The sequence below is a fragment of the Centruroides vittatus genome, unplaced genomic scaffold, assembly GCF_030686945.1.
Source record: "Centruroides vittatus isolate TY-2023 unplaced genomic scaffold, ASM3068694v2 contig_950, whole genome shotgun sequence".
NCBI classification, from domain to species: domain Eukaryota; kingdom Metazoa; phylum Arthropoda; class Arachnida; order Scorpiones; family Buthidae; genus Centruroides; species Centruroides vittatus.
In genome coordinates this window covers 1550322-1567437 of record NW_027122629.1, presented here as the reverse complement: position 1 = coordinate 1567437, position 17116 = coordinate 1550322, and the positions used below count along the sequence as shown (strand labels likewise).

The 17116-nt window shown below is 26.4% G+C and overlaps 1 protein-coding gene across 1 annotated transcript in view; it reads right to left on the bottom strand.

Annotated features, from left to right (window-relative positions):
- The window catches only part of TM9SF3 (transmembrane 9 superfamily protein member 3), a 57245-nt gene extending 40129 nt beyond the window's left edge, over nt 1–17116 (bottom strand). The window contains exon 1 of the mRNA XM_067282306.1: nt 16803–17116. Within this exon, the coding sequence (XP_067138407.1) occupies nt 16803–16883 (81 nt within the window). The 5' untranslated portion in view covers nt 16884–17116. The remainder of the gene's footprint in view (nt 1–16802) is intronic.

Here is a 17116-nt window from a genome sequence, read left to right as displayed (position 1 = left end):
CTGACCTTGCTCCCTCCAATTACTTGTTTTGTGCCCTTCAAAATTCCTTAAACAAACAGCACTTCATTTCCAATGACAATGTAAAATGGAACTTAAAAAACTTTTTTTTAATGAAAAACTAAGTTTTCTAAATGAGATATTATGAAGCTCCTCAAAAGATGACAGAAAGGTACTTGATAAAAATGGTGAATATATTATTGAATAAAACAAGGGTCACCAAACTATGGCCCATGGTCCGGATTTGGTCCACGAGGTCAGTTCACTGGCCTGTCGCCGCACTGTGCCACAAATGAGCTAAAGTATATTTATTTATATGGAAATATAGATTGTAGATAAACTTACTATGTAGAAAAAATTAAAATAAATGTAAGTAAAAATGCCAAAATTGGTTTAATCTGATTTTTGTATCTGACAGTAATATAATACTTAGGAATATCAGTGAAATAAAAAGTTCAGCAACCTTTTGCAACTTTGAATACCAGAGTGCTTTTTGTGTAAGTATTTGCAATGAAATTTTTAAGAAAAGCGATTATGAGCTTGCTGCAACTATCGTGTTTGTGTACTGGTTAATAAATATATAAATTGTCTTTATTTTTCATGTATTCAGTATACTGTATTGAACAAAATGCTTATGCGCCTCGTGATCGTCATTTTCTCAGTTATTTGGCCCTCTGTGAAGAAAGTTTGGTGACCCCTGGAATAAAATATTTATTTTCTATTAAAAAAATTATCTTTTATTTTCACCTAAAAAAAACATTTAAACTTATTGGCCAACCCAATAGTAAAAATGAATGAAAAACCAGAAAGTGATTTTTATTTGTTCAGGTAAATTAGTTCAAAACAGTGAAAAGAAAAATTTTCAATGTGTTGGACTGGTGAAGGTATTTTGCTAAACAAATAAATTCATTATAAATAGTGTCCCGCTATATATTATTCACTTTGCATTTTGCATCTGCTGGCAATTTGCTGTCAGTGTGAACTAAGCTTAAGTGAATATATAATCTGCTATATAATATTTTTAATAATCACATTAAATGATTCCATTTCAAAGTGAATAATGCATAAGTGAGGAAAAAAAGGCATATAGTATTGAAAAATATGGCATATAAGTATGAAATTGCATAAATGAAAAAACACATAAAACTAAAGTGTTTTATATTGGGGAAAATAGTGCAAAAAATATTTAACATATAATTGCAGAAAAAAATACAACTATAGTTGTAAACTACAGTCATTCTCTGTTTATACAACTTTATGTAATTACATAAATTCTTTAAAATTCAGATTCTAATTTGCACCAGATTTATACCAAAAATAATTTGATTTAAAACAAATTTTTGAATTAACTTAAATTTAAAATATTTGGGTCTTAGTTATAATTACTTTTGTTTGTAGAGCATTAGCTATTTATAGCTTTAAACCTTGAAATCATGATGTAGAGAAATATCATTATGATATCAGTGGACAGAAATGTCTTTATAATGAATAATTTCAGAAAAATATAAAAATAACTAACAACAACAAATGATTCTGTACAAATAATTACAAGAAATCAAAATTTTAAAATTAAATTAATTATGTGTAAAAAGATACATACATATTCATTATTGATTTAGATTATTTCAATAAATCAAAGTAAAAATTCAGTGCAAATAAGACTTTAAATAATTCAAGCTTTTTCATTGTGTTTATATAAATAAAAATTCTCAATCTTTAGTCTTAACATAAATACTGCTAATAAAGTACAGCAGAGTCCTGTATAAATGGGAGATACAGAATGTAAGTTTAAACCTAGGCCTAGAAGCTGAGGAAAACATACTTCTGAATGACAAAATTAGAACTTTGTATGAGTACTAGTCGTAATTTTTTCATTGCATTATACAGATTCGCATTATAGTGGAGCACATTCTACAGGAGTTCATCACTGTACAGAGATTTACTACAATTAAGCATTTTTTTAGGACAATACAACAAAGACCCTGCTAAAAATGTTTTATTATTATAAATACGTGACTGAACTTTATTAGCAGTATTGCACTTCTTAAATCTAAATGTTAATTTTGAAGTTGTTAGTGTCAAAAAAATTTGCAAATTTCATTTTAATCATTGATATCAGATGCTTGAAATTTGAAACGAAGAAATTACGTGTTTTATTTATATTTATAAAAAGGCCTGCAAGGCAAAAAGAAAAAAAAAGCATGTATTTAGATTCTCCACATTAAATGTGAGCAGGCAGACAAGCACTTATTAATTCATAATTAAGTTAAAAGGTTTTATCACCAAGATAAGATGAATTATATCATATAAAATAAATTGATATTTATCTTAAGTTAGATTTAAGATGAGATATGTCTAAATATTTTTTAAAGTTTCTATAATCATTCTGTTTATTATTATATAACTGACGAAACCCTAAATAACATAGGCAAAAGTCTTTAACAATATTATAATGTTTATAAACAACAACAAAAACCAATTTTTGATTAAAAGCCAGACAATCTGCCAAATTATTGGGTTATAATAAGGCCGAATTAATAATTAGACATAAAGTCATTTGTCTAGAGGTAAGCAGTTAATTATAATAGATTAATTTTAATTTATAAAATTATAATAGCTCTTTATAATACATTAAAAAATTTATTTTTTTATTTGTAAAAAGAGTAAAAAAAAATATCTTATAAAAAGTAATTATTAAGAATGATTTTTTTTTAAATATTTTGGCACAGTAAATTTATAAGTGGTTTATGAGATAGTTTAAATGAAACAAAGTGTTTCCAACATGTTAAAAAATATGATAATTTGTAAAAAAAAACATTAAATTATTATTTTACAGTTTAATATTTTGTGCAAAGCCTAAAAGAAATATTAAAATGTCTAGCACTATATTAAATAGAAGATAGTTAATACCATTTAAAGATAGAAGAATATCACAATTCGATTTAGAGTAAAGAATTGCTATCATGAATGCAGTTATATTTTATAACACAATAATACATTTAATACAGTAGACTCCCTATAACATGGTAGATATGTTCTGTGTTATATGAATCCGTCTTGTATGAGCCACTTAAATTTTACAAATACATGAGCAATTCACAGCCCAAAGTGATTAACTTAGTTGTTATATTTAAAATAAACTTTCTTTAGTAATCAGGCTTAAGGCACTACATGATAATTTTTATGGGCGTTGAAAAATAAATGTTTTTTTTCACAAGAAAACTCAACTTTCCCACCTAAACTGTCTGTATATAGGGTGTTCGGAAATTTCCGTTACAAACTTCTAGCTAAACACCTACTCAAAACTTCTAGGACTTGTAGAGGGGAGTGAGTACATATTTTAATTAGAAACCCATGTCCAGCAACATACCGTTTCCGTTCTACGACGGTTTGAATTCAGATGTTTAACTCTTTCACTTCTGCTTGAGGAATTTGAATTAGCCATGATGCAGTGCAATTATTAGGTAACTATTCGAAAGGAAACATAACGAAACATCCATTTACCACTTAAGCACATTTGTTTTTATTAAGACAAACTTTACATGTTTACATTATTCCAAAACAAAAAAAACCCCAGCATACTGTACGTACAGAAAAGTACTGATGCATTACAACAGTGGTTCGATGTGGCAACCACTAACATTCTTACAGACATTGTACCTACGAAGCTTGTTCTGGTACACTCTGAGACTTTTCTCTTTCCCTCAGCAGAAGTGGAAGAGTTAATTGAAACCTGACACCTGAATTGAAACCGTTGTAGAATGGAAACGGCACATTTCTGGACATGGGTTCCTAATCAAAATATTATGTACTGTACACACTCCCCTCTATAAGTCCTAGAAGTGTGTAATGGGAATTTCTGAACACCCTGTATACGCGTGCTGCTGGACGGTGGTCATCCAATCAGCGTCCTTGCTATGCTGGTAGCTCTCAAATAAGTCCAGTGCTCATCCATTATTGGTCGATATTTGGCCAATTCTGTCAAGACACGAGTCGGCCATGACAATCTGTCTCATTCTTTTACCGTGTTATACGAGCCTCTTTTATCGTGTTATATGAACACGATCACAATTTTTCCGCCGTGTTATACAAATCTGTCTTATATGAACCCATGTTATAGGGGGGGGTCTACTGTACAAAATATTAATTCCTTTCTTCAACATAGCAACATGAGTAGTTTTTAGTAACATAACTACTAATGAAATGCATGTATGAATACAGTGATAATGATAATTAAGTTTCATTCATATATTTTACATGAAATTTAATAATTTCATGAGACTTAACGTCAATGTCTTTGTAAAAAATATTGTTTTTTTTTAAATAAAATGTAGGGAAAATAGTTAAAAAAAATTATGTTAACCTCAAAGATAAATAAATAAATAAATAAATAAATATATATTATTTATTTATTTATTTATCTTTGAGGTTAACATAATTTTTTTAAAACTATTTTATATATATATATATAAAATAATAATATAATTATATATATTAAAAATAGTTATATATATTAATTAAATAATATATATAACTATTTTATATATATAGTTTTTCTTAAAAAAATTTTCTGAATAGTAGCTCTTTTGATTTATTATATTTATTAACACAGTAAATAAAGTATATATTCTACTTCCATATATCATGACTTATTAACTGGAGCAGCTGTTGTTCCACACTTGTAATCAAAAAAACATCTGCTCAAGGTGTTATACCATCATATTCCTTATTAATTTACAAAGAGAGAAATTAAGTATTTTAAATTCATCTAATATTTAGCATAGTAAAGTTTATTTCTTAAGTATTTAAAAGTTTTACAAAATTATGATTATATACAGAAAATATTTTTTGAACAATAAAAATAATATGGATTACCTATAATAAAAAGTTACTTGTGGATATGCATCAAATCAATGAATTCAGAATTAATTTACATTCATTCATTGGACTTATTATAATAAAATTTATCTTGTTAATTTTGAATAAAATTGTAAGTTGAAATTTTGTTTCATACTTTATTAGTTTTGCTTCATTCATTCATGCCTGAACTATGAATAAAATTTGACCCTCAGCTAAAACTTACAATTTAATATATTTTGTCAGTGTAGTAAAACTTTTCTGATCAGTAAAAGAATTTTCATTAGAATTCTTTGAAAAAAAAACAAAACTATTACCTGAAAATACTATCAAAAATCTAATTTGTCAATATAAGCCATATATTGCCAGAATTTCTACATAATAATTCTGTAATTTTTAAATCACACTAAGTCTAGTCTAATATAAGTAGACTAGACATAGTTTAAGCTAGCATCCCATTAAATTTAATAGTTAAAAATAATTCAGATATCTGAAAGTAACAAACATTGATAATTTAGAACATAATCTGGCCTGGAGATAAATAGGGGGAAAAAACACTAATAGGATCAGTTAATGCAAACAACTGTGATGATCAACCTTTTCTGGATTTGGACTGAAGTGAACTTCATATGCTTGCAATGGGTCTGGTGCATTTTTCTTACAAAGTTGCAAGATAAGCTTGCTGAATACAAACATATTCCATTACTGCCAGCACACTAATGTAAGTACTAAACTAACATATGCTAATATTATTCAAATGAGTAATATATAGTTTAATCTCATCTTTTCAAATACTTTCATTTATCTTGTTTTGTATCATTTCCTCAAATTTTCAATCCAAATTTCATCCACTTCTAAGATGGAAGGCTGAAACTTTGATTTCAAAAATCAAAATACTTCATTTTGAATCTTAATAACATTAAAACCACAAAGCTGAACATTCACTTAAAAACACAAAACCTGGATAAGATAGGATCAATAGTTTATTATAAGTACTCTCTCTATTATACAGTTTAGAAATATTTTGAAAAATAAATTATTGGCTTATGATAATTCAATATGTTCTATTAAAAATACCAATAGACTGAACTCCGGGTTAAAAGAAGTTAAAAATTAATAGTAACTGCAGATTAGCTAGCTACTATTAATTAGATGTTACTAGCTAGTTTAGATGCTAACATGTACCCTTCTATTAGTTGAAATTTAGAAAATATTCTGAAAAATCTCAAAATCAAAGAATGGGTTTTAAATCTAGTAGAGTTTACATATTGTAGTAATTAATTTAATCTGGTGATAAATTTTTCACTGCATGCTAATGATAATTCATCCAAAAAAGCTGAGTTAACAATGATAGCAATACATGATCCAAATAGGAGCATTAAAGCAATAATTAAATGTATCCAGTATATAGATAATAAACTCATATGATATTTATACTTGTTTTAGATAGATTATGAAAATTGTAGAAGCTCGGTGGTAGTTTAAAATTTGAAAGTGAATTAGAGTAACCATACATCACCATTTCCAGATGTTAACATAGAAAGAAATGGAAGCAATTTTGAATATAGTAAATTTAAAAAACTTTGCATGTATAGAAGGTGATTAGTTTTTCTACTAGGGTTTTGGTATCTATAAAACAAAATGTGTTTATAATGAAATTTCAAAAATAACAAGATCATCATTATGTGATAGTAACAGGCAATCTGAATTAAAATAATGTACAAAATGAATTTAAATGGTTATCCTTACAATGTTAAATCAATGAATAAAAGACAGTGGAAGGAAGAAAAAGAGGAAGGTAAGAAATTATTAACCAATATATAAAATATCTATACATACAAAATGTACATGTTATGAGATTTTGTTATAAAAAAACTCATTTTTTTAGTTATTATAAAATGGCAAAAGGCATTTGAGGATATTGATGAATTTCATAAAAAATTGTAAATGCTAATAACAAACAATATCTTCATTAAGTCTGATCCCTCTTAAGATATGACATATGACCTCCCTCTCAACCTTTAACCACCAAAATTTAGTAGCATCAATGCTCCTTATACACAAGCTACCATGCCAAATTTTGTTTCATCATCATTACCCCATCTTGAGATATTAAATGAAATACACACTCCTTGAAGGGATTTTTTTTTTGTGTTCAGGTGGTCTCAAAACATGGAGAGAGTAAATTTGACACGATTCCAATACGCTCCCTTGTTATGTATACATGACAGCCAGGAAAGTAAAATGATACATAAAAAATTCAGCAGTAGAGATAGATATGCTTGAGATGGAATAAACTACTAACACAAACTGTTATGTTGGTCAAACAAAACAAAAACCAAAACTACTAACATCCTACAGATGTAAAGTACAATAGACCAGTATCAGTTTTTACAAGCAATATTTGTAAAATAGATGAAAGTAATGTAAAAAGTTTAATTTATGAAGATTATAACTATTGCAGAATATTTAAAAAAAGCTATTTTATATTCAAAATGAAAACTAATTTAAATAAGAACACCATTTTCAGTGTAAAAGGATAAAACAATTGTTATAAACTAAAGTTGATGTGACATGTATAACGTAGCATTCTTATATAATATAATACTGAATAATTATATTGTTGGAGATGTTTGTGATAAGGCAAAAAAATGCACCACAAATAGAAGTTTTTTACAACAGTTCTGTCTAGAATTTATTAAAAGCATACTGAAATATTGATTGAACTCTTTGGATTAAAGTTTTAAAGATAATTTCAATACACCAAAAGGAAAGAAGTTTTGATGACAATTTGGCTATTTAATTCTATGGCTGACAAGGATTTTTGTTTAGTGAACTTCATGCTGTCTGTTGAATATCCTACATAATTTTTAATTTTACAAGTTTTAGGCTTATAATTTTAAAACATTATTATAATTGCAAGTTCTATAATTCCAGGTTTCATGCAATCAATATATAAATATCTAAATTTGCCAAAGACAATCCACAATACAGATATATAATTTTGTTAAAGTATAATTTTAGTTTTAATTTAGGTCTTCAGAAAATTTCAGATTGCAATTCAATCATTTAATTTATAGGTACTAAATACACAAACAACTGATGATGAACATTTGTCTGGAACACTGGGAAAAAGTATATATAATTTCAATTCGTAGAACTTAGGAACCAGGGACACCATGTGAGTTTGTTGTATCATGATAGAATTGAAGTAGTGCATGTTTTTTAATTAAAAATTTTTAATTAGTATTAGTACATGTAAATTATCTTTTGCTCTATTTAATCTGAGAGCTGACATCTTTGAATGTGTATGTAAGAGCATGCATAGGTGAGAAAGAGAGAAACTGTGTATGTAATCATAAGAAAATGGTTACTGGCCATACAAGAAGATAATCCTTACAAATGTCAGCCATGGACAGACGATCCTTTCACTTGGCATAGATTGCTTTGTTCTTTTATTTTGTTCATTTTTACCATCCATTTTTTTATTAGGCATGCATGCATTGCCTTTTTTTCCCTAATTTTTGCCCCTAATTTCCATTAGGTGTGCTCAATCACATCAGGGAGCATGGACATTGTCATTTTGACCCCACTGTATCTCGAAAACAAAGTCATGAGCCCCCTTTTTATTACATTTTTTGGATTCCTCATCCCAATTAATGGAAAATGGCAAAGTTTAACCAAAATTCATATGATCAAATTTTGAGAACAAATACGATTGTGTAAGCCTTTGCTAATGCTTTGCAAATGCACATAGAAGAGGCTTTGTTAATGCACACAGAAAAGGATTTTCTTTCCTAAAAATAATTTAATTGGACTTTGCCACAATTAAAATTAAATTAAAGAACTGCTCTGTAAGACAATGTCTTAGTTCCGTAAGTTAAAAGAAAACATTAAAAATGTTGAACCAACAAGACAGATGTTCCAAAAGTTGTTTGTATTTTATTTATTATGCAATTACATTAATTGTATAGTTGAAAATGTTTCAGTGAAAAAACAAAATTGGAATCCTCAATTTAGCAGATGAATGAGTTATTTTATTGTGTAAGATAAATGTTACAATCTATTTAAAATTTCAAACATTTCTGCAAGAAATCTGAGGTTATATAAAAACAAACAAAAATCATCAGATGATGTCATGTGATGTTTGAACCTTCAAAGTTTTATTCTGATATATTTTATTCAACTTTGTTCTATTCTTGAGGTATCAGTGATATACATTCAAAATGCAGTATAACAGCTCTATTCTTATTCTGGAAACTACTAGTTATCCAATATACAAACATCCATAAACCTCAAACTAAGATGATCTATTTGCCCCAAATTCTGGTTTTTCTATACAGTAAACCTATTATTTGAATTAAAAATAAATGAAGTAACATATGTGAATCTATAAAATTCAATTGATATTTTTTAAAATAATTTTCAGCAGACTAAATTCCTTTGAATAGCAATAATTAAATCGAGTTTTCTTTTGTGCCATGTCCTAATGATATTTAGCTTTCGTAAAATATTTCATACTGTATTTAACTGAAATACTTCATTCGTTATATTTTATGATAACGGTTATCTTTAGAAATTTATTTATCCTAGATTTTATAGTGACCATACATACTTAACTTTGCTTCTTTCATTTTTAAAAGAAGTACTACAATATTTTGTTATCGCTAATTCTTTTCACTAATGTGCAATCTTTGTACAATTTTATCAATTTCTTGCAATACACAAAATCCTTTATATTTGCAAGGGTCCCACATGCAAAATTGCTAAATACAAAATTTTCATAAAATTGTTTCCTGTTACCGTTTACACTCAATAAGCTAAAAAAATAGCTATAATAAAATAAAGAGATCTTTATTTAGTTTATACATATAGAATAAAACAAGAGTTACACATAAAATGTAATGAAATAATATATATTGTTCTTATCTCTATTCTGAATAGTCAGTGATTTGTCTACACATCCTGGATGTACAGATAATGCATGCACAATAAAAAACTAGCTTTGCACATGCAAACAAGTAATTAAAATAATATTTTTCTTATCTTCCTCAAAAACAAAAAAGTATAAAATGTTAAGTTGTATAAAAAATGTTTAAGCTCAAAAAGTTGAGTGTAATTATACTAATTGATAATCATCATCTTATCCTTTCTAATTTCTTTTTACATTCTGTTTTTGTTTCTTAAAAATCTTCATTTAGTCCTATATCATCTTTGATAAGCAACTGCTTAAAAAAAAGCATTCTAATTGATTATATAATGAACTTTTTACATATAAACATTTCATACTTTGTGATTCTACATTAGTATACATCAAACAGAATGAAAATTACTTGACAGCACTATAAAAATTTTACAATTCCCCTAGAGAATAAAAATTTAGTAAGAATTATCCCATATAAATCCATATCATAACCAAAAAAACCTAATCAGCAAATACTTATATTTTAAAAATTTCAATTAACAGACAAAAAAAACTGGACACTTACATAGAAAATATAGATAAATTATTGAATTGAAAAATAATTTAATCTAGATTTCAAATTATTTGCTAATTCAACAAAAATGAGCATTGTATGTTTACTTAATTGGAGACATCCATTTATTTAAAAATTTCATCCAAAACAAACACAGTATATGAAGATATTTGATATCTTAAAAATTTTCAAAGTAAATCCTGTAGTTAAGTGTTACATTTAACAAAAATCAAATAATTATAATTGTAATCAGTTTTGTATATGTAATTTACATCCAGCAAATAAATGTTAAACATTCATTTGCTAGATAAGCATCAGAACATCGATACAACATTAATGAGTATATAGTAACAAGCATATAATTTTACAGAAAACTAAATTAAGTATCTCGTGTGCGGCAATGCTTTCATGAAAAACTGGGAATTACCAACAAACTATTATTATTTTTTAATATTGTAATGTCTTACTTTTATATCTGTTGTTATTTTTATACTTCTTAAATTAAAAAAATATTTTTGAAAAGTTGTGTTCTGTGCATTCCAATTTGGAATATCGTCGGTGACCTGATGCAGATCTTGGTTCAGATCAAAAATGTTTGTCAATTCGACATTAAAATTTTCATTACTGGAAGTTAAAGGTTTAGTTGATTGTACTCAGTATTTAATTCCAGTCACTGAGAAGTATTTTTTGTTAAGTAGCTTCTACAAAATTAATTAGTCAAGTTCCAGCACAATAATTATTCTGGCCTTATCATTTAATGATTATTATTAATTATTTTTAGTTTTTATTTTTATAAAGTAGATGGAAATTTTTAATTATAAGATACTTTTTTAAATTGATGAATTATTAGAAGTTAAAATAATTTATCATATAGTATATTAAAAATTTTCCCAATTATAAGCCACACCCATAAAATTATATGGATGAAAAAATTTAATAATTTTATTTATTAATCAGTAATCAATTATCACAGTGACAAGTCTCCAATTTATTAAGGCAAATTATTTTGAATGTAGTATTTTAATCAAGAATTAACTTTAGACACCATGATCATTAAAATTGAAATTAAAAAATGATAATACTGCACTGTTAAAATTTTATAGTTTTTTCTATTCTATTCTGTATTATTTTTTTATTTTTGTTTATTTCCATTTTTAGAGTAGTTTATTACTGTCTGTATTTAACAGAGTAATGAGTAGTAAAATAGATTCAAAAAATTTATGGTAATAGTAATTTTTTAGCAGTATACTTTGCATATATGATTTTAAATATCATTAGTGGTAAAAATAATAAATTACTAAATTTTAAATATCAGATTGTTTTATTAGTACAAGTGTTACCAAACACTTCACAATTGAATTTATTTATTTGTCCAAGAATGGGGCTATTTACTAACATAGTATATAACTAGAACAGTATATAAAATCAGTTTTAAATAAAGTATATAAAATTTTCGTTAATTAAATTGAAATATTTTGTTTTGTAAATTCAGGAATCGATTAAAAATATTAAATATTTCTATAAAGTAAGTAAATTTAAAATACATTCTGTAAAGTATGTTTTGAATTTACCTTCTTAAATTATGAATTTCTAAATGTGATTTTACTAATTATTGGTTATATGTTAGTGGTACAAAATATTTTCAGGACCTAAAATTTTCCTTAAAATCATTGCACACTAGTGTACAAATAAAAAAAACAATTAATAATAATTATTACTACATGGCTTGAAAAATTCAAATTATATCATAAAAACAATCAAATAGACAAATGTATTAATATGCTGTGCAACACTAAAAACTGATAAATTAACAAAAAAACACTAAGCACATTTCGTCATAATAGGATAGCAATTATAAACTTGTTGTAATAGTATGTGCTATTGATTATTTGAAATAAAATTGAAGTCATCACTGACAGCATAAATGATCTATTTTTAGCACAGAGCTAATTAATGGACTTTTGTTGTCCAAAAATGTAAAATTTCCTCACAACAATAATCAGGTAGTTTTTTTCAAAAATTATTTAAGAAAAACACCAATTTTTTTGCAAAAAGTTAAACACGTTTAGAGTACCTGACTGACTTTCTCATAATCATCATTATTTTTTGAAAACAACTACATTTTCATGTTCTGAACTATATTTTCATGATGATATTTTTTATTTTAAAATAAATCTGTGAAAAATGTTTATAAAAGAATAAAACCTCTAACTATTTAATCAAGACAATTGAAAGTAGTTTTTAAATGTTTTTAAAGTTTATTAATTTGCAAATTTTCCATGTAAGAAACAAGTGAATATTTAATTTTAATTCAAGCAGACATAAAACTTCACCCATTAAATGGAGTTGAAATGAGTTTTGAAATAAATGTAGATTTTCCTTTTGATTCTTTTAACACTCTGCTTGTTTCCATAAAAATCAAAACCGTAGATTGGTAAGCAAGACCAACTTGTCCCTACTGCAAGCAAATAACATGAAAGTAAGAAGTGGTGTGTGTTCACAACTGAACTGATCAGAAACAACATAAACATTCCAATTTCATATTTAATTTAAAACATATTGTTTCTATATGTTTTTGAAAATTTTCCCATTAATGTCTATAGGTTTAGATGAGACATTTCTCCATTTTAATGTAATGTTTTTGCAGCTCTTTCCATATTTTTTTACTGCAAATTTTTCCAAGATGGCTTTATTTCCTCTGTATTTCATCACATATTAGACATTCTGTACCCTTCTTGTTTTCTATAAAAAAAAATCATTTAAATATATCAACAGAAGCACAAACTTTAAGTTGTAAAATCTTACTGATTTTACTAAGGTTTTGATACTATGAAAGCTTTTACATACAGTACAGCACTAATTTAGAAGAGCTCATTTTACACTATTTTGAAATAATGTATCATATAAAGTACATAATTATGCAAAATATATCTTCTTATAAATAGGTGAAACCAATTAGGAAATCAGTTTGGATATGGACATTGGTCCTGAATAGTTCCAATTTAAACCCACATAATTTCTTATGGAAAACATTTTCCAAAAAGTTGCAGACAATGATGGAACTTAGCAAACTAATCATTCAGGCCTGTAACAAGATAACTAAGCATATGTACAGTACCATCTAGTAATCAACATGAACTGTTAAAGATGATAATCGTTGCCAGTTATGCTACCCGGACCTTCAGGTAGCATACTGTTCAATATGATAATCATATTGAACAGTAGATTCACAGAAGAAAAATCTTGATGCAATGATCTGTTCTTTCTGCTACTGTAATTTAAATATTTTATTAGTAAAATAATTGCTGCATTATTTCATGCATCAGCTATATGTATAAAGAGGATAAGTTTAAATATAAAAATACATTTTACTGGATTGTATGTATGTATGTACTGTATGTAAAATATATTTGAATTTTATTGCAAATTGTTTGAAAGTATTAGAAAAATATTCAATTTAGTCCTTTAGCAATATTAAATACATATCTATACCAACTATTTATGTTAAATAAGTTTTAACAAAGTATATATAATGAAAAACAAAATACATGAAAAACAATTATAAAAATTATTTTTTAAATATGAAAAATGTATTAAAAAAGGAATCCTTTTTTTATACATTTTCATTACATAATAATGATTCAGTATTTTAGTATTATAAAAAACATTTTGTATATTTTCAGTTTTACTTTATTATTTTGTCATTCCAACATTAAATCTTTTAGGAAACATTGATTTAACCTATTTAAATAACTGCAAAAGTCACGAATGGAATGATGATAAATCTACAAAATACAAACAATTATAGATGTAAAAATACAGTCAATTGTCTTAATAGTTGTGATATTAAACAATCATCAATTCTCCAGAAATATCTCACCAACATGAAGATAAAATTATGTTTATAAATATATACTGAAAAGTGATATAAGCTAATGATCTACCTTATGTCACTTTGGTTCTAAAACATTACTTTTTGGTTCATTAGTTTCATTTATTTTATTACACATAAAACAAAGCATTTAATGTATTTATTCTGTAAAAAATTTAACATTGTTTTAGGAATAATTCAAACAATTTTTACATTGTTTCAATTTATATGAATTATTTTAAATATATTCTATTATTCTATTTGAAAGAGTAAATTTGAAATTATGAATAAAGAAATAATTTTGAATTATTAAAGTATTTGAATCCATCATGTGTGTTTTTTCCATTTATCAAAATCCAATTAAATAGTTATGAAAATGTAATATATTATATTTTAGTAAACTCAAGATCTTGAAAACTAATTTAATTAATAATTAACTCATATCAGTCAAGATTTGAAAAAGAAAGTAAGTTAATACATAAGAAAAACAAATTTTAATTACAATATTATATAATATTAATGGATTTACACAAAAACAAATCAGCTATTAAGATACCAAACAAAAAAAGAATATTGTACAGTATTGCATTATTAAAAAAAACATGCTTAAGGTAAATATTTAATTATAATATATAAATTTTTTTTAAATATGAAGATACGTTCAAAAATACTAACTAATGAGACCAGTGACACTGACAAATTAGTGGATATTATAACAATAATAGTCTGGTAATCTACTGGTGACTAATGAACTCATCATTCTGGAAACAGTTACTTGATAACCAAAAATGGCATCTAATGGATGAAGGTTAGTGTTGTAAGTTTAAATCAAATACTTTACAAAAGAGTAAAATTATATATTCTGAGATGCTTTGAGGAAATTGTCACAATATGAAATACATTAATGAATTTGTCATTGTTACCTTCCTGCTAGTTCACTATGTTAAGTAACTGAAAGTTTAATCTTGCATTCAAAAATGTATCAATATCTACTGTTACCACTGACATAAATAACCACAATTGCCATAATCATTGGGTAATATTTCTGAACATAATCTGAACTGCATTTAGAATTTCAAAAGCATTCAATTGTATTTATAATTAAAATAACATCTACGTTTGTAATTAAAATGTTAAGTTACTAAGTTACCAGGTTATATAAAATCTATACTCTAGTTTAATTTGAACTTTCTCTCTTAAATCTGTATACATGTGTATAGAAGCATTAAAAAATTAAATACTTCCTGAAAAATATTGTTTGCATTTTTGCACATATATTAAATAACTAATTGTGTAGACTAACATATATATATATATATATGTAAGTAAAATATAATGATGAAAACTAACTATGCCACCAGCTCGGAAGTGCACACAGACCTTCCTAGCACCAGGCTAATAAAATGGTTCTTTCATACCAACCACATTAGGGTCCCGAGGCCCTAGAAATATACAAGGGTGGCCTGACAGGCAAGTGCATCAATTTTAAGGACGATAACATCATCATCATATGCCTGGCATTACTTATATGAGGAACATGGCAATGCTAATGCACATTGAATTTATATTATTTACCATTATGCTGGACCCTCAAATAATAGGTAAACACGGGTTGACTTATATGTATATGTTGAATTCACATATTTGCCACTGTTAAGTTTCTGTTTGTTTTATATGTTCCAAACGTTTTAAATTTAATGTTTTTAAAAACGTTCTGTTCTAAGCACTCCGATTTTGGAATTTGACATTCTCTAACCCAAAGCAGACCTTGAGTAAGATAGAAAGCATTCGCTGGATGTTTTATTAAACATTTCATTACGGGATTTAATGTTTGTCATTAGTACCAGTAATTTATGATGAAAACTAATTATTGGATTTTAGAAAAAAGTATAAAATCAATATTACCTTGTATAATTACACCTGTATAATAAACAAATATTATGAGCATCTTAAAACAGTCATCAAACTATCAAAAAACACTAACACATATGTCAAATTGAATATAACAATGTTAACTAATTACAAAATCTGTTATAATGTTGGATATAATGTATTTGGAAATAATGTACAAAAATTCTGATCACATAAAAATCTGAAAAACAAGAGCTAATAATGGCTGCATTTGGCACACTCAGCAGTTCCAGAGCTGTCCAGTATTTTTCTGCCGTGTTTCAAAACAGAGGGCATTCAGACACTACCTAAAACCAACCGACGAGGCTTTTTGTTTCAGCGCAACGTCACTCACCATTCAGCAGATTCACGTCGCTACATAACAGCTACCAATCTGCTTGGTTACAACCATCGAATCTACCAAATGCTTCCAATGGCTATTTTTCTATTACCTTTTACTTTTATAAACAGCAAATATTTAAAGGTTTATACTTTTAACAAATCTAGTAAATGATGAAAAATTGTCCATAAATTCTTACCTAATTTATAATTATTTTTTGTTTTGTTATGTATAATTTCAATCATTGATATTAATCCTAACTAAAGGTGTATGATACATCCACGACCACCATTGAAGTTATATATATTCATTGATACAATCAGTTACATAAAAAATGTATTATATAGAATTAAAGAAATTAAAAACCTACCCGATGGGAGTGTTCGTCACTTTCTGTTCGTCCAAAACAAAAAATCACCAATATTACTAAGCCTAATATTTTCGATTTCATGCCCACCTTCGTGCTTATTTAATAAAATGCATAAACTTAAAAATATATCGATTGCGATGTGTTATTTAGACTAGCACTTATATCCAACCATAAAGAATTATTTCACTATTCAGTCTTTATTGACTAGCTGGCTTCACACCTAGAAATTGTATTTAAATTAAAATTTATCATTGACTTCTACTAAACGTTGATGTCGATTAGGAAGCAATGGCGGAATGACAGGTCCGCACTAG